The 23,689-nt window shown below is 37.8% G+C and overlaps 1 protein-coding gene across 16 annotated transcripts in view; it reads right to left on the reverse strand.

Annotated features, from left to right (window-relative positions):
- Positions 1–23,689, reverse strand: part of NUMB (NUMB endocytic adaptor protein) — a 200,851-nt gene that overhangs the window by 35,463 nt on the left and 141,699 nt on the right. For 10 of the 16 annotated variants that reach the window (XM_017882812.1, XM_017882804.1, XM_017882813.1 and 7 more), the window contains 2 exons: positions 21,082–21,156; positions 14,360–14,392 (listed from right to left, as the gene is read on the reverse strand). In XM_017882812.1, coding sequence (XP_017738301.1) covers positions 14,360–14,392; positions 21,082–21,156 — 108 coding nt within the window. The remainder of the gene's footprint in view (positions 1–14,359; positions 14,393–21,081; positions 21,157–23,689) is intronic. The other 6 variants (XM_017882810.1, XM_017882808.1, XM_017882809.1 and 3 more) reach the window with 1 other exon arrangement.

The raw sequence follows: 23,689 nt of genomic DNA on the forward strand, positions 1-23,689 counted from the left end.
TTTTTTTTTTTTTCTTAAAAAGTTATTTAAATGCTTCCCATTTTTTTTTTTTTTTTTTTTTTTTTGAGACAGAGTCTCGCTCTATAGACCAGGCTGGAGTGCAGTGGTGCGATCTCGACCTCGGCTCGCTGCAAGCTCCGCCTCCCGGGTTCACGCCATTCTCCTGTCCCAGCCTCCTGAGTAGCTGGGACTACAGGCGCCCGCCACTGTGCCCGGCTAATTTTTTGTATTTTTAGTCGAGATGGGGTTTCACCGTGGTCTCCATCTCCTGACCTCGTGATCCGCCCGCCTCAGCCTCCCAAAGTGCTGGGATTACAAGCATGAGCCACCGCGCCCGGCCTACATGCTACCCATTTTAAGGTGCTGTCCAACTCTAAAATTCTACGTTCCCAAGATCACCAATGAGATAAGAGCATGCCACTGGCAAAAATAAAAATGACATTTGGAGGCTAGACAGTTCTGCTGGGCATATGCTAGGTAAGAGCAAAAGGGTTAAGCAGATGTTCTAATGTAAGCTGAAGTGAAGAAATGCTATAAAGACACATGGAAACCTAATTTTGCATAGCTTTGAAATGTTAAGAAGCAACAGCAGCCAGCAGACCAATTAGGGCAGAACAAGTCACTCTCAGAACAACAGTGATTTGCAATTCTACTGTGCAAAGTTCCTACAGCTACAAACCAAAGAGGTCTTCTTTAAAGGTACCCAATGTGTAAAGAATCGCTGGTCAGTCTTTCTGCCACATCTACACAGAGGCAGGCATTACAGAGTAATGGTGATATATAAACCAGGAAACCATGATACAGTGTACCTTGTAATAAACAAGGGACTTTTTTCAGAGGAAACCCAGCTTCACTGTTTTTTAAATCAGAAAAGCCTTGAAGTCTATAATTTGATATTTGAATTTCTGAACAGAATGGTATAATAAATAAATTTTGTCTTATAATTCCCAAATCCAGTGAATATACCCCAAAGAACAAAGCAGCGAAAGGACAGAAACACAACTTTCTTCAGGATTTGAGATTGTACTGTGCTCAGGAAGAGTACAGTAACTTTTAGTCTCAGACGCTAAGGTTAATTATTCCTGTACTTTCTTAAATGAGAGGGGCACTTAAAGGCTTTTAGGAAAAAACAAGCATGGAGCATGTCATGAACTACACAGTAAAGGAGAGTTTGGAGAGGCAATTTAGCTCTTCTAGTATGCCAAATCACTTCAATTGGGGGAGGGGACACCTAGGGATTATTCCAATATTAAGTTCATTTTTCAAAGGTATATAGTAGCTGAAATGAAAATTCTAGAGGCATCTCAAATTCAACCTGTCCAAAACCAAATTATCCCTTCTCACAATGAGTGATTCCACCATCCCCTTGGTCATCCATGAATGAAATCTGGGTCTCATCTTCTGTTTCCTTCTCAACACCCCTAGGTTGAATGAATGAATGAATGAATGAATGAGTGTGCAACATGTTTTCTCTCATCCCAATGTCCCTGATAGTGCTGTTCCTTCTGTCTGAAATCTTTCTCTTCTAACTTAGTTTAATTGGAACTCATAGTTTTTAGGCTCAGCCTTAGGTGTCATCTCCTCCTAGAAGCCTTCATTACAACCTTTCACATTCACTCTTCCTCTTTGCTCCTGGAGCACCTGTTATTGTCACACAATTTGGTAACCATGTCTTTACCTATCTGGTTCCTCCCACAACAGGGTGAACTTGAGCAGTACATTCCTCATTCATTCCTTTATTCATTAATTCATAGTAAATGCCTGATAATGGGGCTTTTGAGCAAAGGGAAAGAGATGAGGAAGTGAGCCACACATATATCTGGATGATGTGTGTTCCAGACTAGAGATTACAACAAGTACAAAGGCCCTGAGGTGAAAGCATATCTGGTGTGTTTAAGGAATATCCAGGAGGCTAGTGTGGTTGGAACAGAGGAAGCAAGAAGGCGGCTAGGAGGAGATAAAAGAGGAAAAAGATGCCGGGCGCGATGGCTCAAGCCTGTAATCCCAGCACTTTGGGAGGCCGAGACGGGCGGATCACGAGGTCAGGAAATCGAGACCATCCTGGCTAACACGGAGAAACCCCGTCTCTACTAAAATACAAAACTAGCCGGGCGAGGTGGCGGGCGCCTGTAGTCCCAGCTACTCGGGAGGCTAAGGCAGGAGAATGGCGTAAACCCGGGAGGCAGAGCTTGCAGTGAGCTGAGATCCGGCCACTGCACTCCAGTCCGGGCGACAGAGCGAGACTCCGTCTCAAAAAAAAAAAAAAAAAAAAAAAAAGAGGAAAAAGACAGAGGGGATTCATACGCAATGGCCTACAAGGCCTAAAAGACTTTGCCTTTTACCCTGAGTAGATCAGGAAGCTACTGGAGGACATGGGACAGTGAAGCAACGTAATTGGGCCTCTGCCCCCGCTTTTTTTTTTTGAGACAGAGTATTGCTCTGTTGCCCTGGCTGGAGCACAGTGGCATGATCTCGGCTCACTGCAAGCTCTACCTCCCGGGTTCACGCCATTCTCCTGCCTCAGCCTCCCAAGTAGCTGGGACTGCAGGCACCCGCCACCACGCCTGTCTAATGTTTTTGTATTTTTAGTAGAGATGGGGTTTCACCATGTTAGCCAGGATTGTCTCGATCTCCTGATCTCGTGATCCACCCGCCTAGGACTCCCAAAGTGCTGGGATTATAGGCGTGAGCCACTGTGCCCGGCCGGACCTCTGTCTTAAAAAGATCACTCAGGCCATCTCTCAAGAGGGGATGGCAGGAGGACAACAGTGAAAGCAGGGGTAGTAGGATGCTAGTAGAATGCTACTGCAATGGTTCAGTTAAGAGGAGATGCTGCCTTGGACCAGGGTAGGAGTGGTGGAGATACTGAGAACTGATTAGGTTCTTGAAGGCTACAGCAGACAGGAACTGTTAATGGAGTGGATGTAAGGTATAAGAAAAAGAGAAGTCAAGGTCAAATCCAGGGTTTGGCTAGTGCATAGGGACAGAGATGCTGTATACTGAGACTGGAAGAGACTAGGAGAGAAAGATCCTTCTCTCCTTGGGGGAATTCGATTTGTGACATATTAAAGGGTGAGGTGACTAGCAGATATCCAAGTGAAAAAGTTTAATAATGATGATGTGACACCTATCTACCAAAACAGGCCTTTTGGTGCTCTTACGTTTATTCATCTAATCTTCACAACAACCACATGAAGTAGGCATTAATCGCAAAGCTAGTAAGTGCAAGTAATCTGGCACCAAAGGCTGGGCCCTTGATTCTTATGCTATATTGCTTCTAAGATGGAAATACCATTATGGAGTTCAGGGGAGATGTATGGAGATATAAATTTCAAAACCATCAGCATGTATTACATAAATGATATTTAAAAACATCACATTGTGGATGAGATCATTAACGGAGAGGTGTAGGCTGAAAAGAGTCCACAGACGAAGGGGAAAATTGGGAAAGTATGATCCCTGAACCAGTGTTTCAAGGGGGAGTGAGACACGGGCTACGTCAATTGCTGCTGATAGCCTGAGTAAGGCGATAGGACTACTGGAATAGTAATACAAAAGAAGATAAGGGCAGCCGTGATGGGGTGGTGGAGAAAAAAGTTGTGGAGATGATTAAATGGGTTCAACAGAAGAAGGAGCTGAGGGTACCAAGAAAAAAACTTTTTTAAAAAGAAGACGGTATATTTTATGCTAATGGATGATCCATTAGAGAAAGAAAACTGATTATAGAGGAGAGAGGGGTAGCATTGCCAGAATAAGTAAGAGTTGGAATTAGAAGAATCTGGTGGAGGAGTTGGCCTCTGCAAGGAGCACAGATAGTTCATCCCTTGAACAGTAGGGAAACAATACGTGAGCACAGATGCACTTTTAAAGAATAGGATCCAATACCCAAAGGAATATAAATAATTCTACTATAAAGACACTTGCACACATATGTTTACTGCAGCACTATTCACAAAAGCAAAGACTTGGAACCAACCCAAATGTCCATCAATGATAGACTGGATAAAGAAAATGTGGCACATATACACCATGGAATACTATGCAGCCATAAAAAAGAATGAGTTCATGTCCTTTGTAGGGACATGGATGAAGCTGGAAACCATCATTCTTAGCAAATTAACACAGGAACAGAAAACCAAATACCACATGTTCTCATTCATAAGTGGGAGGTGAACAATGAGAACACACGGACACAGGGAGGGGAACATCACACACTGGGGTCTGTCAAGGAGTTAGGGGCAAGGGGAGGGAGAGCATTAGGACAAATACCTAATGTATGTGGGGTTTAAAACTTAGATGACAGGTTGATGGGTGCAGCAAACCACCATGGCACATGTATACTTACGTAACAAACCTGCACGTTCTGCACATATATCCCAGAACTTAAGGTATAATAATAATAATAATAATAATAATAATAATAGGATCCAGAATGAAGATAAACACTAAGTACAAGTTGTCATAGAGGAGAAAATTTAGGAAATGTAAAATAGAATGCAGACTTGAATACACTAATTCAAGAGTGGAGTCATAAATGCCATGAAATCCTTTACTCTCAGGAATTAGGTTAAAACAACATAACTACACATTACTTTTCAACCATGCATTCTCTAAAACTTAACCATTTCTAATGGTGCCATTTAGCAATTGTAAAAACATAAAAACTTGAAAAACTATATTTGGCAGTGTATTAACAGGAGCTGTAAGAACAGATATAATATTTTTGGTGATTTTTATACAGTCAGAAGTGGTTGCTACAAAGAAAAATAAATCAAAGTGACATAACCCAGAGAGGAGTTCACAAACTCAAATGCGTACAAGAGTTAAAGGCAGATAACAAATGAGTAAAGCAGGGACAACAGGGAGTTGCAGGGATTGTGGCGAATAGGCAAAGGGCACAGCTGTTATTCAGGTCAAGACATGGTTGCCACATAGAAAGCAAGCTGTTTTGCCAGGTCTGCTAATTCTTAAGATGAATATCCTACTTTTTATATAAAAGCCTGTGTGCAGGCCAAAAGTCCATGTTTATGGAAGTATTCAGGCCCTTGGGCTGTTTAGCGTCCTCTGCATTAGACACTTCTCCATTCATTATAATTAAGGCATACTTGAGGAAAGCAGAGGAATGCTTTTTGAATGACAGAACATCAACATGGGGTAGGTGAAAGAACTTTGCACTAAGTTTCAGAAATCCTTGGTTTCACTGTAGGCACTGCCATTTAGTATTAGCTGGGTGAACTCTCTGAGCTTCTGTTTATTCATCTGTAAAATGCAGTTTCATGAACTACCCTGTCCAATTCACTGAACTGTTGTGAATGGCAAATTAGAAAGTAGGTCAAAGCACATAATAAACTATAAAGCTCTATATAAATACAAGTAAATGGCTTTAAAAAGACATCTAATAGGGTGGCCTAAGAATATTTCCTGTCTCTATGTTGAGTCAGCTTCTTCATAAAATGGGAATACAGATTACTTAGCTCATAGGGTTCCTCAAATACATTAAAATTATAAAAAAACCTTTTTTCAAACATTAAGTGCCATGTAATTTTTGGTAATAAAGTATTTGCCCAGTATAGCCAACTATGCTAATGAAGTTGCATGTAATAATCCCTAAAAAGCTGAGTGCATTATTGGCTTTCCTAAGGCAATGAGCTATTTAATTTAATTTAATTTATTTATTTATTTGAGATAGTCTCACTCTGTCACCCAGGCTGAAGTGCAGTGTCACGATCTGGGTTCACTGCAACCTCTGCCCACCCCCGGTGTTCAAGCGATTCTCCTGCCTCAGCCTCCCAAGTAGCTTGGATTATAGGCACCTGCCACCACGCCCAGCTAATTTTTGTCTTTTTAGTAGAGACGGGGTTTCACCATCTTGGCCAGACTCATCTTGAACTCTTGATCTTGTGGTTCACCCGCCTCAGCCTCCCAAAGTGCTGGGATTACAGGCGTGAGCCAATGCACCCAGCCATGGCAATGAGCAATTTAATTAGTTTGGAAAAAGTTATTTCAGATCCTTTTTTTTTTTGCCCCTCTTTTACAATGTTTGTAAGCTTACAATGGATTACAGGCCTGTAACAGACCCAGATTTATCTGTTCCATACTGCTAAAGTTTCTGGAGGCACTGCTCCTATCAGGTGGTGATGTAACAATAGGGAAGGTCAGGTCCAAGAGGCAACTTATGGAAAAGAGAAAATTTTCCTGGCTGTAAGTCATAAATTCAGAATCGGGGCAAACAATTCTTCTATCTACTTACTTTCACATAAATGTGTTTAATAAAAACACTTCTTGATTACTGTTGTTCTATTTATCCTGGATCATTAAATCATACATGATTCAAAGAATAACAAAGTATCAAAATTTATGAGGAACTGTACTGGATAAAAACTCCGTAACATACACTGTTCTGTAAGATTTTTCATTTTGAGCTTTCATCAAACCACAATTGACCTAGCAAACTCAATAATATTATCAAGTCTCTCTCACCAGTCTATTTCTTGTAGATTAGTGTGGAGATGAATTAAATGACGGCAACTTGAAAGATTTGAAAGATTCCAAATTAAAGAAAAAATTATCATTTAAAAGCACATTCTGGGTAAGATAATGGGCAATACTTGCCCCTCTCTGTTTTCCAAACTCTTTAAATGACTCACTATAAAAAATTATATATTAGTATAAAATCACCCTGACATTAAAAAAAAAATTTTCCCCAATAACATAAGAAAAGAATTCTGGGTGCTGTGGCTCATGCCTGTAATCCCAGCACCCTGGGAGGCCAAGGCAGGCAGATCACTTGAGGTCAGGAGTTCGAGACCAGCCTGGCCAACATGCTGAAACCCCATCTCTACTAAAAATACAAAAATTATCTGGGTATGTGGTCCCAGCTACTCGGGAGGCTGAAACAAAAAAATCACTTGAACCCGGAAAGCAGAGGTTGTGGTGACTGAGATCACACCAGCCAGGGTGATGAAGGGGGACTCTGTNAAAAAGTTGTGGAGATGATTAAATGGGTTCAACAGAAGAAGGAGCTGAGGGTACCAAGAAAAAAACTTTTTTAAAAAGAAGACGGTATATTTTTATGCTAATGGATGATCCATTAGAGAAAGAAAACTGATTATAGAGGAGAGAGGGGGTAGCATTGCCAGAATAAGTAAGAGTTGGAATTAGAAGAATCTGGTGGAGGAGTTGGCCTCTGCAAGGAGCACAGATAGTTCATCCCTTGAACAGTAGGGAAACAATACGTGAGCACAGATGCACTTTTAAAGAATAGGATCCAATACCCAAAGGAATATAAATAATTCTACTATAAAGACACTTGCACACATATGTTTACTGCAGCACTATTCACAAAAGCAAAGACTTGGAACCAACCCAAATGTCCATCAATGATAGACTGGATAAAGAAAATGTGGCACATATACACCATGGAATACTATGCAGCCATAAAAAAGAATGAGTTCATGTCCTTTGTAGGGACATGGATGAAGCTGGAAACCATCATTCTTAGCAAATTAACACAGGAACAGAAAACCAAATACCACATGTTCTCATTCATAAGTGGGAGGTGAACAATGAGAACACACGGACACAGGGAGGGGAACATCACACACTGGGGTCTGTCAAGGAGTTAGGGGCAAGGGGAGGGAGAGCATTAGGACAAATACCTAATGTATGTGGGGTTTAAAACTTAGATGACAGGTTGATGGGTGCAGCAAACCACCATGGCACATGTATACTTACGTAACAAACCTGCACGTTCTGCACATATATCCCAGAACTTAAGGTATAATAATAATAATAATAATAATAATAATAATAGGATCCAGAATGAAGATAAACACTAAGTACAAGTTGTCATAGAGGAGAAAATTTAGGAAATGTAAAATAGAATGCAGACTTGAATACACTAATTCAAGAGTGGAGTCATAAATGCCATGAAATCCTTTACTCTCAGGAATTAGGTTAAAACAACATAACTACACATTACTTTTCAACCATGCATTCTCTAAAACTTAACCATTTCTAATGGTGCCATTTAGCAATTGTAAAACATAAAACTTGAAAACTATATTTGGCAGTGTATTAACAGGAGCTGTAAGAACAGATATAATATTTTGGTGATTTTATACAGTCAGAAGTGGTTGCTACAAAGAAAATAAATCAAAGTGACATAACCCAGAGAGGAGTTCACAAACTCAAATGCGTACAAGAGTTAAAGGCAGATAACAAATGAGTAAAGCAGGGACAACAGGGAGTTGCAGGGATTGTGGCGAATAGGCAAAGGGCACAGCTGTTATTCAGGTCAAGACATGGTTGCCACATAGAAAGCAAGCTGTTTTGCCAGGTCTGCTAATTCTTAAGATGAATATCCTACTTTTATATAAAAGCCTGTGTGCAGGCCAAAAGTCCATGTTTATGGAAGTATTCAGGCCCTTGGGCTGTTTAGCGTCCTCTGCATTAGACACTTCTCCATTCATTATAATTAAGGCATACTTGAGGAAAGCAGAGGAATGCTTTTGAATGACAGAACATCAACATGGGGTAGGTGAAAGAACTTTGCACTAAGTTTCAGAAATCCTTGGTTTCACTGTAGGCACTGCCATTTAGTATTAGCTGGGTGAACTCTCTGAGCTTCTGTTTATTCATCTGTAAAATGCAGTTTCATGAACTACCCTGTCCAATTCACTGAACTGTTGTGAATGGCAAATTAGAAAGTAGGTCAAAGCACATAATAAACTATAAAGCTCTATATAAATACAAGTAAATGGCTTTAAAAGACATCTAATAGGGTGGCCTAAGAATATTTCCTGTCTCTATGTTGAGTCAGCTTCTTCATAAAATGGGAATACAGATTACTTAGCTCATAGGGTTCCTCAAATACATTAAAATTATAAAAAAACCTTTTTTCAAACATTAAGTGCCATGTAATTTTGGTAATAAAGTATTTGCCCAGTATAGCCAACTATGCTAATGAAGTTGCATGTAATAATCCCTAAAAGCTGAGTGCATTATTGGCTTTCCTAAGGCAATGAGCTATTTAATTTAATTTAATTTATTTATTTATTTGAGATAGTCTCACTCTGTCACCCAGGCTGAAGTGCAGTGTCACGATCTGGGTTCACTGCAACCTCTGCCCACCCCGGTGTTCAAGCGATTCTCCTGCCTCAGCCTCCCAAGTAGCTTGGATTATAGGCACCTGCCACCACGCCCAGCTAATTTTGTCTTTTAGTAGAGACGGGGTTTCACCATCTTGGCCAGACTCATCTTGAACTCTTGATCTTGTGGTTCACCCGCCTCAGCCTCCCAAAGTGCTGGGATTACAGGCGTGAGCCAATGCACCCAGCCATGGCAATGAGCAATTTAATTAGTTTGGAAAAGTTATTTCAGATCCTTTTTTTTTTTGCCCCTCTTTTACAATGTTTGTAAGCTTACAATGGATTACAGGCCTGTAACAGACCCAGATTTATCTGTTCCATACTGCTAAAGTTTCTGGAGGCACTGCTCCTATCAGGTGGTGATGTAACAATAGGGAAGGTCAGGTCCAAGAGGCAACTTATGGAAAAGAGAAAATTTTCCTGGCTGTAAGTCATAAATTCAGAATCGGGGCAAACAATTCTTCTATCTACTTACTTTCACATAAATGTGTTTAATAAAACACTTCTTGATTACTGTTGTTCTATTTATCCTGGATCATTAAATCATACATGATTCAAAGAATAACAAAGTATCAAAATTTATGAGGAACTGTACTGGATAAAACTCCGTAACATACACTGTTCTGTAAGATTTTCATTTTGAGCTTTCATCAAACCACAATTGACCTAGCAAACTCAATAATATTATCAAGTCTCTCTCACCAGTCTATTTCTTGTAGATTAGTGTGGAGATGAATTAAATGACGGCAACTTGAAAGATTTGAAAGATTCCAAATTAAAGAAAAAATTATCATTTAAAAGCACATTCTGGGTAAGATAATGGGCAATACTTGCCCCTCTCTGTTTTCCAAACTCTTTAAATGACTCACTATAAAAAATTATATATTAGTATAAAATCACCCTGACATTAAAAAAAAAATTTTCCCCAATAACATAAGAAAAGAATTCTGGGTGCTGTGGCTCATGCCTGTAATCCCAGCACCCTGGGAGGCCAAGGCAGGCAGATCACTTGAGGTCAGGAGTTCGAGACCAGCCTGGCCAACATGCTGAAACCCCATCTCTACTAAAATACAAAATTATCTGGGTATGTGGTCCCAGCTACTCGGGAGGCTGAAACAAAAAAATCACTTGAACCCGGAAAGCAGAGGTTGTGGTGACTGAGATCACACCAGCCAGGGTGATGAAGGGGGACTCTGTCTCAAAAAAAAAAAAAAAAAAAAAAGCAATACAACACACAAGCCATCCAGCAGGCTGGGCACAGTGGCTCATGCTTGTAATCCCAGCACTTTGGCAGGGTGAGGTGGGTGGATCACTTGACCTCAGGAGTTTGAGACCAGCCTGGGCAACATGGTGAAACCCTGTTTCTATAAAAAATACAAAAATAGCTGAGTGTGGTGGCACATGCGTGTAGTCCCAGCTACTCGAGAGGTTGTGTTGGGAGGATCCCCTAAGCCTGGGAGTTTGAGGCTGCAGTGAGCCATGATTGTGCCACCGCACTCCAGCCTGGGTGACAGAGTGAGACCCTGTCTCCAAAAAAAAAAAAGCCTTCTAGCAGAATGTCACTTCATCCCTAGAAGACCCACTTCCTGACCCCTCAACTGCTTCTGATATTTCTTTTTACCTTAAAAAAAAAAAAAAAAAAATACAGTGTAAGTAATCTTTTAATCAAAACACAGCCTCAGAGGGGAAGGCAAAGCCTGTCATTGTTTGTTGTTGCTGTTGTTAAACAGCTGACATATGTATTCTGGTGATGCTATGGTGCTGCTCAGTTACTCTGAACGTATTATTTTTTCACTCTACTAGTGATATGTCTTTTTTTTTTTTTTGAGACAGAGTCTTGCTCTGTAGCCCAGGCTGGAGTGCAGTGGCGTGATCTAGGCTCACTGCAGCCTCCATCTCCCGGGTTCAAGCAATTCTCCTGCCTCAACCTCCTGAGTAGCTGGGACTACAGCTGTGTGCCACCATGCCCAGCTAATTTTTTTGTATTTTTAGTAGATGAGATTTCACCCTGTTGGTCAGGCTGGTCTTGAACTCCTGACCTCAAGCAATCCACCCGCCCTTGTCCTCCCAAAGTGCTGGCGTGAGCCACCATGCCCAGTCAGTAGGTCTTTTTTTTTTTTTTTAAAGTGAAGTACTTATGTGTGAATAAGTGCAAGAAAATGACTGCATATAAATTCAAAGTAGGGAATGATAGTAATGCCAAACAACCACAGACTCCATCCACATGGGTGGCTGAGATAGTGATACCTTTGCTTTCTGATGGTTCAATGTACATGAACTTTGTTTCATGCACAAAATTAAATAATTATAAAATAATAAAGTAATATAAAATTATTAATTATAAAAATTATTTAAAATATTGTATAAAATTATCTTCAGGCTATATGTATAAGGCATATATAAAACACAAATAACTTCTGCATTTAGACTTGGGTCTTATCCCCAAAATATCTCATTATATATAAGCAAATATTCCAAAATCTGAAAAAAAAAATCCAAAATCCATAACCCTTCAGGTCCTAAACATTTCAAATAAGAGATACTCAACATGTAGAATTTAAATATTTCCAAATAAATAAATTGTTAGTTTGAACCACTGAAAAGGAATTTTTTTTTTTTTTTTTTTTTTTTTTTTTTTTGAGATGGTCTCCTTCTGTCACTGAGGCTGGAGTGCAATGGTATTATCTTGGCTCCTTGCAACCTGTGCCTCCCAGGTTCAAGCAATTCTCCTGCCTCAGCCTCCTGAGTAGTAGCTGGGATTACAGGCACATGCCGAGGCGGGCAGATAACCTGAGGTCAGGAGTTCAAGATCAGCCTGGCCAACTAACATGGTAAAACTCCCATCTCTACTAAAAAAGATGATTATTTAAAGCTTTAACTAATAAAAAGTAATTGATTAGAAATAACATCTAAAGTTAAATTACTACTCTATAAAAAAGAAAGTAAAAGTGAGTTTCTAAGAAGCTCTTTACTTACTAGCACCTTTTGAGATAAAATCTTCACTTATAAATAATATGAAAATAAAGTTATTGTATAGCACAATGTATAGCACTTCTGGCTCTGAAGTCAGATTATTTGGGTTCAAATCCCATTTTTTTACCACTTATTATAAATATCTGTGAATACAGTCAGGTCATTTAACCTCTGCAAACCTCAGTTTTCTCACTGCAAAACTAGAGAATTATTATTTCTGGGTTAAGGATTAAGTGAGATGATTCATAATTTTCTTTCTTATACCATACAAATTCATCATGTAGCAAAAAAAAATGCAGTGAAAAGCCTACCAAACACAGTGTGATCCAGCTCAGCTACAGTGTAGGTGCATCATGGCCCCATTATATGTAGCAATAAATACTGTGACCTCAGGATTGACTTTGAGGGGAGAGCTTTGTTCCTTAATCCACTCCAGGCTCCTGAGTAGCGTGCACCACTGCATCCAGCTAAAATACATACTTTTAAAATTATCTTTCTAAAAACTAAATCAATATTTGTTATAACCTGACCTTCATCTTATCTATGATGCCTTATCTTATATAGCTTATTGTACATAGCCTTATCTGCTGTTTTAAGTAAAGTAGACTTATTAAAACTGGTCACTTGAACAATAGTTAAAATTGTATGATAACTGTGGTGTGTAATTGCTTTCAGAAACTCTATTTGGGAAAAAAAAAATACACCACAAAAAGTTTCCTAAAGTGTCCTTAACAATTATCAATTTCCTTAACAAATATAATGCCTACTTATAATGCTATGCTACACAGGAAATTATAAGATTCTTTCTAGATATGTATCCCATATTCTAAGGACCTATTAACCTGACTCAGATCCAAAATGTCTATTAAAAAATGTATTGTGACATATGTGGGTGAATTATTTGACTTTTTATTTCAGATTAACAGGAGTAACTGAATTAAATCATTGTATCAAAATACTTCAAATGTGTTTACATTAGTATAAAGGTGACCTAAGTTAGAACAAGAAAATGTAAAAATGAGTTACATTTAAACATTTAATTGAGAAGGAAATGTAAATTATTTGTTCTTTAAAACAAATTTCCAAAATGACAAAACCATGCAGTAGAAAAAAAATTGTAGGATTTTGTTAATCACATAAATCATTAGTAATTTATACTGTTATCTAATGACAGTATTTTTTCTCTCATACTGTCTCAGTCTGAATTAGTTTTAGCACTTACTCAAAATTAAACAAGGATAAACTTGGACACAAAATATATTCAGAAATATATTTACTGATATTAGTACAGCCACCCCATATATTCTTAAATTTAGGGAGATATGAACATTGAATAATCATTATTTGAAAAGCATCTACATAAACAACATTCCACATATGACAGATATTTGGTAGGCTAATAATTAAGATACTTTTTCTTAGATTAGCAATGCAGGTTAAAAATCATAGCAGGATCCCTAAAGATAAGTTTATCCACTTTCACTTACTTCTCCTGAAATTTAATTTAGATTGGAAAAAAAAATTGCACTGAATGTAAACTTTGGGGTATATTTAATTTTTACTTAAATATTTCTTTCGATTTCCCTGTGAATATTGGGCATCATGTAAAATCCACTTGTTACAAATATTGCTAATATTTTAATATAAACAGAGTTTACAAGACCAAATAATATTTATTTTAATACCTACTGTTGAGGAGATAATCCTCTTTTAACCTACTTGATTCATTTATTGGAATTTCTTTATTTTTTTGAGACAGCGTCTCACTCTGTCACCCAAGCTGGAGTGCAGGGGCGTGATCTCGGCTCACTGCAACCTTCACCTCTTGGGTTCAATCGATTCTCCTGCCTCAGCCTTCCGAGTAGCTGGGATTACAGGTGCACATCACCTGTACTGTATTTTTGGTAGAAACAGAGTTTCATCATGTTGGCCAGGCTGGTCTCAAACTCCTCAGGTGATCCACCTGCCTCGGCCTCCCAAAGTGCTGGGATTACAGACATGAGCCACCATGCCCAGCCTATTTATTGGAATTTCTTAGAATCATCAAGTTTAGTATCAGTAGATCCACTGATAATATTATGGATAGCAACTTCCTAATTCATTAATTTCCATATACAGTCAAACCAATTCCTGTATTATAAAGAAACCAAAGCTGTGCTACTTTTAAAAAATATGTCAGTGCTACACTAGGGGTGTAACTCCTTATAAAGCAAGCATGAATGTGGCATCAAACTTACTTTTCCAAAGAAGCCTTTGAAGAACTTCCTTTCCTGGAGGAACAGGGGGACAAGTCGAGTGCTATTATTGTATGGCCTAAATGTCCCAGAGCTTCACACCAATAAGCACATACAGAAATTGGGGAAAGGAAAAAGTGGGAGAAGGGGTGGGAGTGAGTTTCAAAGAGTTACCCATACCAGGAGTGACAGGGAAAAAGGAAGGGTGCATGAAAATGCAGGGAAACACATTGGATGGCCTAAGAATCCATGGAAAGAGTGAGAAGAAATCAGAACCTGTATCCATGCAGAGCACCAAGTTAGTTTAGTAATCGCTATTTACATTTAAAACAGAGATCTTCCAAATTTGGCAGCAGAGAAAAAGACAGGGCATACTGGTTTGGTGAGATTTGCATTTTAAATTTTATAATAGTGAATAGAAAATAGAAGACTGGTTCCATATACATTTTTTAAGTTTAAAATTGGTGGTCAACTATGTGAAAGTCATCAATTTTAAAAGTCCACATTCAAATGACCACATAATCACAATAAAAATGCAATACATAAAATTAAATGAATATGCATCAAAGATCCTTGTCATACTTTTTCTTAGTAAGATGTCACTTAGAAACTCCATACCACTTAAGGGGAGCTTGACCATTGGCTTTCCATTAACTTACATTAGTATCAATCTATATGTACATGTGTATTGATCAATTTCACAACATACATAAGGAAATAACATGTATGTTCTATTCCAGACACAGAATAAATTATCTATTAAGGTTACAAGGCTAATGCTCATACAAGAGCTGAGAAAACACGTATCTTAAGAACCAAATGATGTCTGTGGGCTACAACTGAAATTTAAGAAACAGCGTTTTGTTTTCTTTATAAAAGCTATTGTTTATTGTTATTTGGTTTTTGTTTGTTTGTTTTTTGAGACAGAGTCTCACTCGTCACCCAGGATGGAGTGCAGTGGCATGATCTCAGGTCACCACAACCTCTGCCTCCTGGGTTCAAGCAATTCTCATGCCTCGGCCTCCCGAGTAGCTGGGACTACAGGTGTGCACCACCACATCCAGCTGATTTTTGTATTTTTAGTAGAGACAAGGTTTCATCATGTTGGCCAGGCTGGTCTCGAACTCCTGACCTCAAGTGATCTGCCTGCCTAAGCCTCCTAAAGTGCTGAAATTACAGACACGAGCCACTGCACCAAACCTAAAAGGTGTTATTTTAAAATAAACTTGCATTGACATTTATAAGTATACAATTCTGAAACTATCTGGTTAACAGAGGCATAACTATCTATGGTATCGGCACCAATTTTTAAGCACCATTTATGAAAACTGGGCACCAATTAAAATCTGTAGAATTTACACAAATTAGATGGGTTTCAATGCACACAAGCTAGATTTAACTTTACATTTCCTAGCTGTGGTTGAAATATACTTTAAGCCTTTACTTTTATAATCATCAGTTTTAATGTTGGATAAATGTCTAGGAAAAGATAATTGCACTGAAATTTGACTCTTTTACACAATCCATAAACTGTTCAATGCTCTCCAACACTGGAAAGTTTGTTTTCCCCCGTAAGCTTTGAAAATCACAAACAGCAAAAAATATTTCCACAAAACATTTTGAACTGCAACTGGAAAAATAATAAAGTAATTGGGTAGTTATCACAATAAGACTAAGATTATTTCTGCTGCCAAGTTTGGTGACCCTAGTTTTGTTAGACTATGAATAACCATAAGCTTTCAAGGATGCAGCCAAAGTTAAGATATTCACCAATCTTGAGGGACAGGAAGGTGAAGGAAGGAGATTGTTAATATTTAATTCAGCTCCTAGAAAAGCTATTGTTAAACATTGAGCTTTCCCTCTTTATATAAAATACCCAACATGTTAATGAAAAAAGTTGGCATGCAAAATTCATAAAAAGACAGTTATTAAAGAATAATAATGTTCTTTTAAAAAACATTTGTTATCATTCTTTTACCTGCTAAAACAAGAACATATATTAAAACAAATATATCAAATAGTGAATAAAAAAACAACATATTAGAAACTGGTAGTATAATGAAACTAGTCTAAAACTAAGACAGAGGGAGAGACATTTAAGAAACAATGGGAAGAAATGACCTTTTTTAAATGAAGGGCATCTTGGACCAGAGTTAAGCAAGATAACCAAAGGCCTTATACACTTTTTATGGAATTGGCTGATATATGACAATATTCCTCATCCTGCGGCTGATATGCCATAAAGGCAGTAACAATAGGCAATAGTGGTTTCTGTCATTTATCCTATAGAAGCTAAGTACCAAAGTAGCTAATGAGTGAAGTTATGTGACAAAGTAAATTACTTGAAAATAGCTGTCAATAACTTTACACACAGAAAGTTAAAAAAAAATTAACATATTTATGCTCTGAGGAGCATGTTTTTAAAACCCTACCTTGTTTAGTTACAGTAGTTTTTCATTTGAGCATATCAAGTATGCAGATGAATTCCCATTGAAGTTAATGTAATTCTAAATTTTAAGAGAGTATATTGGGGAAAAACACTTGCAAATTATCTCTTTTCTCAATTGTTCACAAATTTAAAAAGCACTAGAAGGCGGAGCACGGTGGCTCATGCCTGTAATCCCAGCACTTTGGGAGGCCCAGGCAGGTCGATCACCTGAGGTCAGGAGTTGGAGATCAGCCCGGCCAACATGGTGAAACCCCATCTCTACTAAAAACACAATTAGCTGGATGTGGTGGCAGGCACCTGTAACCCCAGCCACTCTGGAGGCTGAGGCAGGAGAATCGTGTGAACCCCAGAGGCGGAGGTTGCAGTGACCTGAGATTGTGCCATTGCACTCCAGCCTGGGTGACAGAGCGAAACTGTGTCTCCAAAATAAATAAATAAAAAGCACTAGAAATGTTAAATTTTTAGTTCAAAGATTATTCACTAGATGAGTTGGTGGTATAGTGGAGAGCACAGCTGCCTTCCAAAGATCATTCACATGGTAGGTTTAAAATGTTTGTTTTAAACAAAACGTTACTTAACTGGTACATCTGAACTATTCTTTAAAATTTTAAGCTCTGGCATTCAAACTAATTTCAAAAATATCCTATTTCTTCTTTAATCCTCTGCAGGCTTATGTATCCTTATATTTGCTCCCACTTATTTGAAACTCTAAAAGGGAGCTTTATAATCTATAAAAAAAAACCAAAAGTCTCCAGAAACATAGCATTTGGCACAATATAAGTATCTGGCAAAGTCAAGTTGTAGATCCTCATGGATGATTTTTAGATGAATGTTTGCTCAGAGAAATCAAAAGGCAACTAGAAATTTCTGCCTAGTAAAAATATGAAAGGAAGACAAAAATGAGGAATACATGTGGCACACTATGATATGAGAAGAACAGTATCCTAAGGACTTCCAACTTTCTGCAAGATTCTCAGTATAGCTCTAGAAAGAGTATTTAAAAGAAGGGGGAGGCCAGGCGTGGTGGCTCATGCCTGTAATCCCAGCACTTTGGGAGACTGAGGTGGGGGGATCACGAGGTCAGGAGTTCAAGACCACCCTGGCCAACACGGTGAAACTCTGTCTCTACTAAAAATACAAAAAATTAGTCGGGTGTGGTGGTAGGCACCTGTAATCCCAGCTACTCGGGAGGCTGAGGCAAGAGAATTGTTTGAACCCGGGAGGCTGAGGTTGCAGTGAGCCAAGATCGCACCATTGCACTCCAGCCTGGGTGACAGAGCAAGACTTCGACTCGGGGGACAAAAAAAGAATGGGGACATTTCATTGAGTATAAGAAACAGGAAATTTACTCCAGTGACCCAAAACTTCAATTCCATGTTTTTATAATACATGCCAGTGCAAAACTACATATAACATTTGCTCCAAATCTAGTATTTATCTGAAAAATTTTAAATAACTTCTTGATAAGAAGTCTAGAAATGGTCAATTTCCCCTCAAAGTTTAAAAGTTTAAATATTTTTAGAAAACAATCACCAACATATCTAAAACTTTATTATTTTTGTAGAGACAGGGTCTCACTATATTACCCCGGCTGGTCTTGAACTCCTGGGTTTAAGGGAGCCTCCCATCTCAGACTTCTAAGTAGCTGAGATTATAGGCGCAAGCTACTGTGCTCAGCTTAAAACTTTCTTTCAGTCATTAAAAACCACAGGAAAATAAAGATCTTTAGAAATAAGCAAAACAGTTTTGGTAAACTTAAAACATTAGACATAATATTTGATTATGGTTATTGTAAGACTCAAGTTGACCACACATTACAGATCAGATTGTATTCTGTATATTCATTCTAGAAATATTTTTTGAGTTACAACTACATGCCAGCCACTGTTCCATGCATAGGTATAATTTTTAAAATGGCTATTTAGTTCCTAGTTCTGATGAATATAAAAACATTACATTTTATTATCTAAATAGTCCTATGCCTCAAGCAATCACACTTATAGTCTATTATCTTCTTGGTTTTTTTTTAAAAAAAGGTAAAATAAAACCAAAAAATCCATTGAAACATTAGTTTTAAAATTAGACAGTTAAATAGTGGCTATCTCTGGGACTGTAGGAAATTTCATTTTATTTGTGTACTTTTTTGGTTCATTTGTATTTTATACAATAAACATATATTGCTTATATAATAAAGAGATATTTCTAATTAAAAGTGTTTAAAAAAAAACAAAACTAGACAGTTAAGAGGATTAACTGCTCATTAAACAACAAAATACCATTTCTCAATATGTTCTGGGCAAACTTAAACCACCTCTAGCTTTTCCTTACTTACAGAGTGCACATGAAGCCATACTCTGAATCAAAAGACTTTCTAAAGGCTCATTCCACAGTGGCCATTTCACCATAAGTTGTGTAAACTATAAGATTTTAATAATTATTTAAAGTTTGTTTCAGGGCTATCTAGTCTGTTCACTGATTTGTTTTCAGTGATTACTATAAAATATTATTTAATGGGCAAATAACTGCATTACTTTAAAAAAAAATGTTCTTCGCTAAAATCATCTTGTTTGTGTATTTATTTAGTTGAGACAAAGGCTCATTGTGTCACCCAGGCTGGTCTCAAACTCCTAGACTCAAGCAATCCTCCTACCTCAGCCTCCCGAGTAACTGATATTTTATCATTCTTCTAGATGAACCCAGAATTATTTTGTTAAAGAAATGAAATTTTTACTTCTCTTTTAAATTTGGTTTTGACAAAATGGAAAATTAAATTATCTGAGACTATGTTTAACTGGGGAATATATTTAGGTTGCCATGGAAGGTCTACAAACTATAATTTCATGTACCGTAACACAAGGTCTCCTTAATGTAAATGACAGATTGGAGAGCATAGATAAGACTAGCAAAGGCTTGAATCATTTAAGAATTTTAATGATCAAAATCTGAGATAAAGAGTATGTATAGGTATATATGTATGTATATATGTATACGTATGTCTGTATCTTTTTTTAAAAGTTTTTAGTTCTTTATATATTATAGCCAGTTACTTTCTCCTTTCCCTTCTATGACAGATTCAGGTTTTTATTCCAAAATTAAATCTACCTCTCTGACTTGGTTGCTTCCTTAATTTTATATATTTTATATTCAGGAATTACAGATAAGAAGTAATACAGACTATGCCAAGAAGCAGAAAAGTTCTGATTACGAAGCAAATTGAGGGAAAGAAGCACATATTAGTAGTCAAACTTGTGGCAGCCCACCATACCAGTAAACCCAAAGCAATATGTGTTTAAGGCTGTTGGGGCCAGAGCATGCAGAAGTAATGCTTAAAGCTTTCACAGCAAAGTGGGGAAAGGCCACATATTAGGAGGGTTGTGAAGAGGGCTATCAGAGCTATGGAACATGCCTCAAACCTATGGAAAATCTGAAATTAACACTTTGAATCCTTATGAATTCTGAACTTGTTCTCTCCTTTCACTGAATACACAGGCATGTGCCTGGGATGTGTTCTATGGCATAACAGGCAGAGGAAACATTAGTTATCCTGGGAAAGGGCTCTCTACTTCAAGTGTGCTAAAGTTTATGTAAAAGGCAGTAGAAACAGACTGTTTATGTTAGAGGTATATAGCAAAGAAAACTGGGGAGTAGGAGTCAAGATAATAGTAAGAAGTTCCCAAAAAGGAAACCTCACCAGGCATCAACACAGATATCTCTATCCTCTAGTTTTCCCCAGGAAGCTATTTTTTATAGTATATTTAAAACCCATAATTTACAGCCCAGTTATCACAGTTAAGATGTTAACTGTAACAGTTTTATCCTGGTCTTAGAATACTATTCTTCTATCAGATTTCATAACTTTTGTTTCATATGGGTTATAAATCAAAAGTACCTTTAGGATAATATCTGCCCTAAATTGAAACGGCTCGTCTTATAATTTATACCACTGGATGGACAACATGAGATGCTTTTAAATTTTTTAATTATTATTTTATTATTTAAGAAAAATTTTTTGAAATTAATAGAGACAGGGTCTCGAAATGTTGCCCAGGCTGGTTTCAAACCCCTGGTCTCATGCAATCCTCCTGCCTCAGCCTCCCAAAGTGCTAGGATTATAAGAGTGAGCCACCGTGCTTGGCTGAGATGCTCCTTATTAGCAAGCCCACATCTTTTTAACAGAAGCATAGTTTTTACTGGGTCACTAAACTTTACTGAGCAAAATCTTTTAAGAAAATATTGACAGCATATAGATCAACACTGGCAACCATCAAATACATACAGCTTTCAATCTTTTTACAGCGTCTTCACAGATGTGCATTCCTCTTGATTCATCAACTTCTACATGGCCAAGGTACTGTAGAAAAAAATAAAAAGTTAGGGCTATTGCTATGTTTACCAAGTAGCTATATATAGTAAGCATTATGTGAAAATTGAATACAGGTTGAGCATTCCAGATCTGAAAAAATTTGAAATCTGAAACACTTCTGGGTGTCAAGCATGTTGGATAAGAGACACACCACCTGTATTGAAATTCCTACACTCAAGAAATACACAGCCATTGAAAAAGAGTTCAGATAATGTAACTTTACATATTCTCAGTGTCCTCATAGGAATAAGATTTAGAATAATTATTTCAAAAAGGTGTTATAGGTGAGTAAGTGAAGAAGTACACAGTAGGCACTAAACATTACCTGAATCTAATATCTTAATCTAATTACCTGGATCTGAAGCATAATAGCCTATGCTAGACACAGTTACTATGTCTCTACACATAAAAGTAATCCTAAGACAAAGTATATATACATATCTTTTAAAAAGCACAAACAAAATGATAGTTTTCAAAGACTGAAGAAATCACACACTCCTTTTATGGGGAGCATATAAGAGCAAGGCAGATTACCAAAACAAATTTTATGAATATATTACATCTGAGCTGTAAAACATACATAAAATATGAAGAGGCAAAAATTGAAAGGTTGAAAGACTATTTTAGGCTGAGAGAATTACATAAAGTTATAGATGTGGAATAAGATAACTATGTATCGGTGCTGGGACTCAGAACACATTATCCCAAAGTATGGTGTGGAATGCTTTGAACTAAAAAAGAACCAAGGTCTGACCTTCTCTTGACCTCCTGACTCTTAACTCCTCCTTCTCCCCCCGAAGAGCAGGAGGGGCTTTCTCTGAAGTTCTCTTATCTGCCCAAAGATAGATCCTTCAAAAAGAAGCTCAATTGTTATATATCCCCTCCCTGGGAATCTTATCAACTAGGGTAGATTAACTGTATCACAGAAGAAGAGACTAAAGTTCAACACCCCAGACTTTGTCACAGGCTATCACCTATTCTTCTGAGGGCTGCTCCAGACAACTTGTATTATAGGAGAGACTTTTTATCTGCACAGCAAGGCAAGCTTTGCTCACCGTGCATTTCCTCCCCTCATATTCCCAAAGGTTGTCACCACCTCCCCTAAGGTCCTATTCCTTTCTGTAGCTCAGGATGCCATAAAAATGTCAATCATCTGGCCTTCATGTTTGATATTTTGTGAGACTCTTATGTACAAACATGTAATAAATTTGTGTTTTTTTCCTGCTAATTTATCTACTGTCAGTTTATCTCACATATGCAAATACTGAATGGTCAAAGGGTAGAGGGAAAGTTCTCTTCTCCTCAGCATCAACGAATATTCTTGTTTGGTTTGAATATGAAATCTATGCAGCTGGGGAATTGAAGTACTAAAATAGTCAGCACTTAACCCTAGAGACAATGGGGAGCTAACAAAAAAAAAAATTTTTTTTCAAGGCAGTAATATGATTCAAGGTCTGGTTCCAGGTAATAGGGAGTGGACACACTACACCCTGTTCCTCCCACTGACTGAAACCATAAAACCTGAACAGAATTCATGGAACAGGTACTTAAGCTTTCTGAAAAGTAAACAGAAGATGAATCAGAGTAGAATACCAGAATTCAAAGTACTATGGAAATGGCAAGGAATTTACCTCCCCTTTCTCCTCTTTGGTACCTCCAGACTGAGAAAGTAACTTTTATCTGAGGAATGCAAGTCCTTTTAATTATCAGGTCAATAAGAGACATTAAAATGAGACCGCAATCACGCTCTACTACCCACTTTGACCTACATATCCCTCTCCTGAAAATGCTTGCTACTGCCACAAGTAGCTAGAAATTTAACCTAATAATGTCACACCAGACACTATAACCCACACCCTACCTATTGCTTAACAATGTATAGCCAGTCACTAGTCAATGTTATTTCTTTAAACCAACGAGAATTCCTGATACACAACTTTTTATCAGCCCACTCCCTGTCCCCTTCTTTTGCTTTTAAAAATCCGCTTGCTTGCTGGGTATGGTGGCTTAAGCCTGTAATCCCAGCACTTTGGGAAGCCAAGGTAAGAAGATCATTTGAGGCCCAGAGTTCAAGACCAGCCTAGGCAACATAATGAGACCCTGTCTCTACAAAAATAAAAAAAAATTAGCAAACACCTGTAGTACTAACTATTCAGGAGGCTGAGGCAGGAGGATTGCTTAAGCCCATGAGTGCAAGGCTGCAGTGAGCTATGATCATGCCACAACACAAAAGTCTGGGTGATAGAGAGAGACCTTATCTCTAAAAACCAAAATGAAATGAAGAAAACGTTAAAAAAAAAAAAAAAAAACCACCTGTAACTGCTAATTGAAGGGTACATCCAGGGCAACTTGAATCTATGCTTCTGGGTTGCAATACTCAACCTTGGCCCAAATAAACCTTCTATTTATATTAATTTTACCTCAGCTTCTTCCTTTAGGTTGACAAGCCTGAACTTAGCACAGCCAGAAATCCAAAAGCGAGTGCTGTGATACAGAAAGATGTCTGGGAAAACCTCTCTAG

This window comes from Rhinopithecus bieti, unplaced genomic scaffold (genome assembly GCF_001698545.2).
Source record: "Rhinopithecus bieti isolate Rb0 unplaced genomic scaffold, ASM169854v2 scaffold_13259, whole genome shotgun sequence".
NCBI lineage: Eukaryota > Metazoa > Chordata > Mammalia > Primates > Cercopithecidae > Rhinopithecus > Rhinopithecus bieti.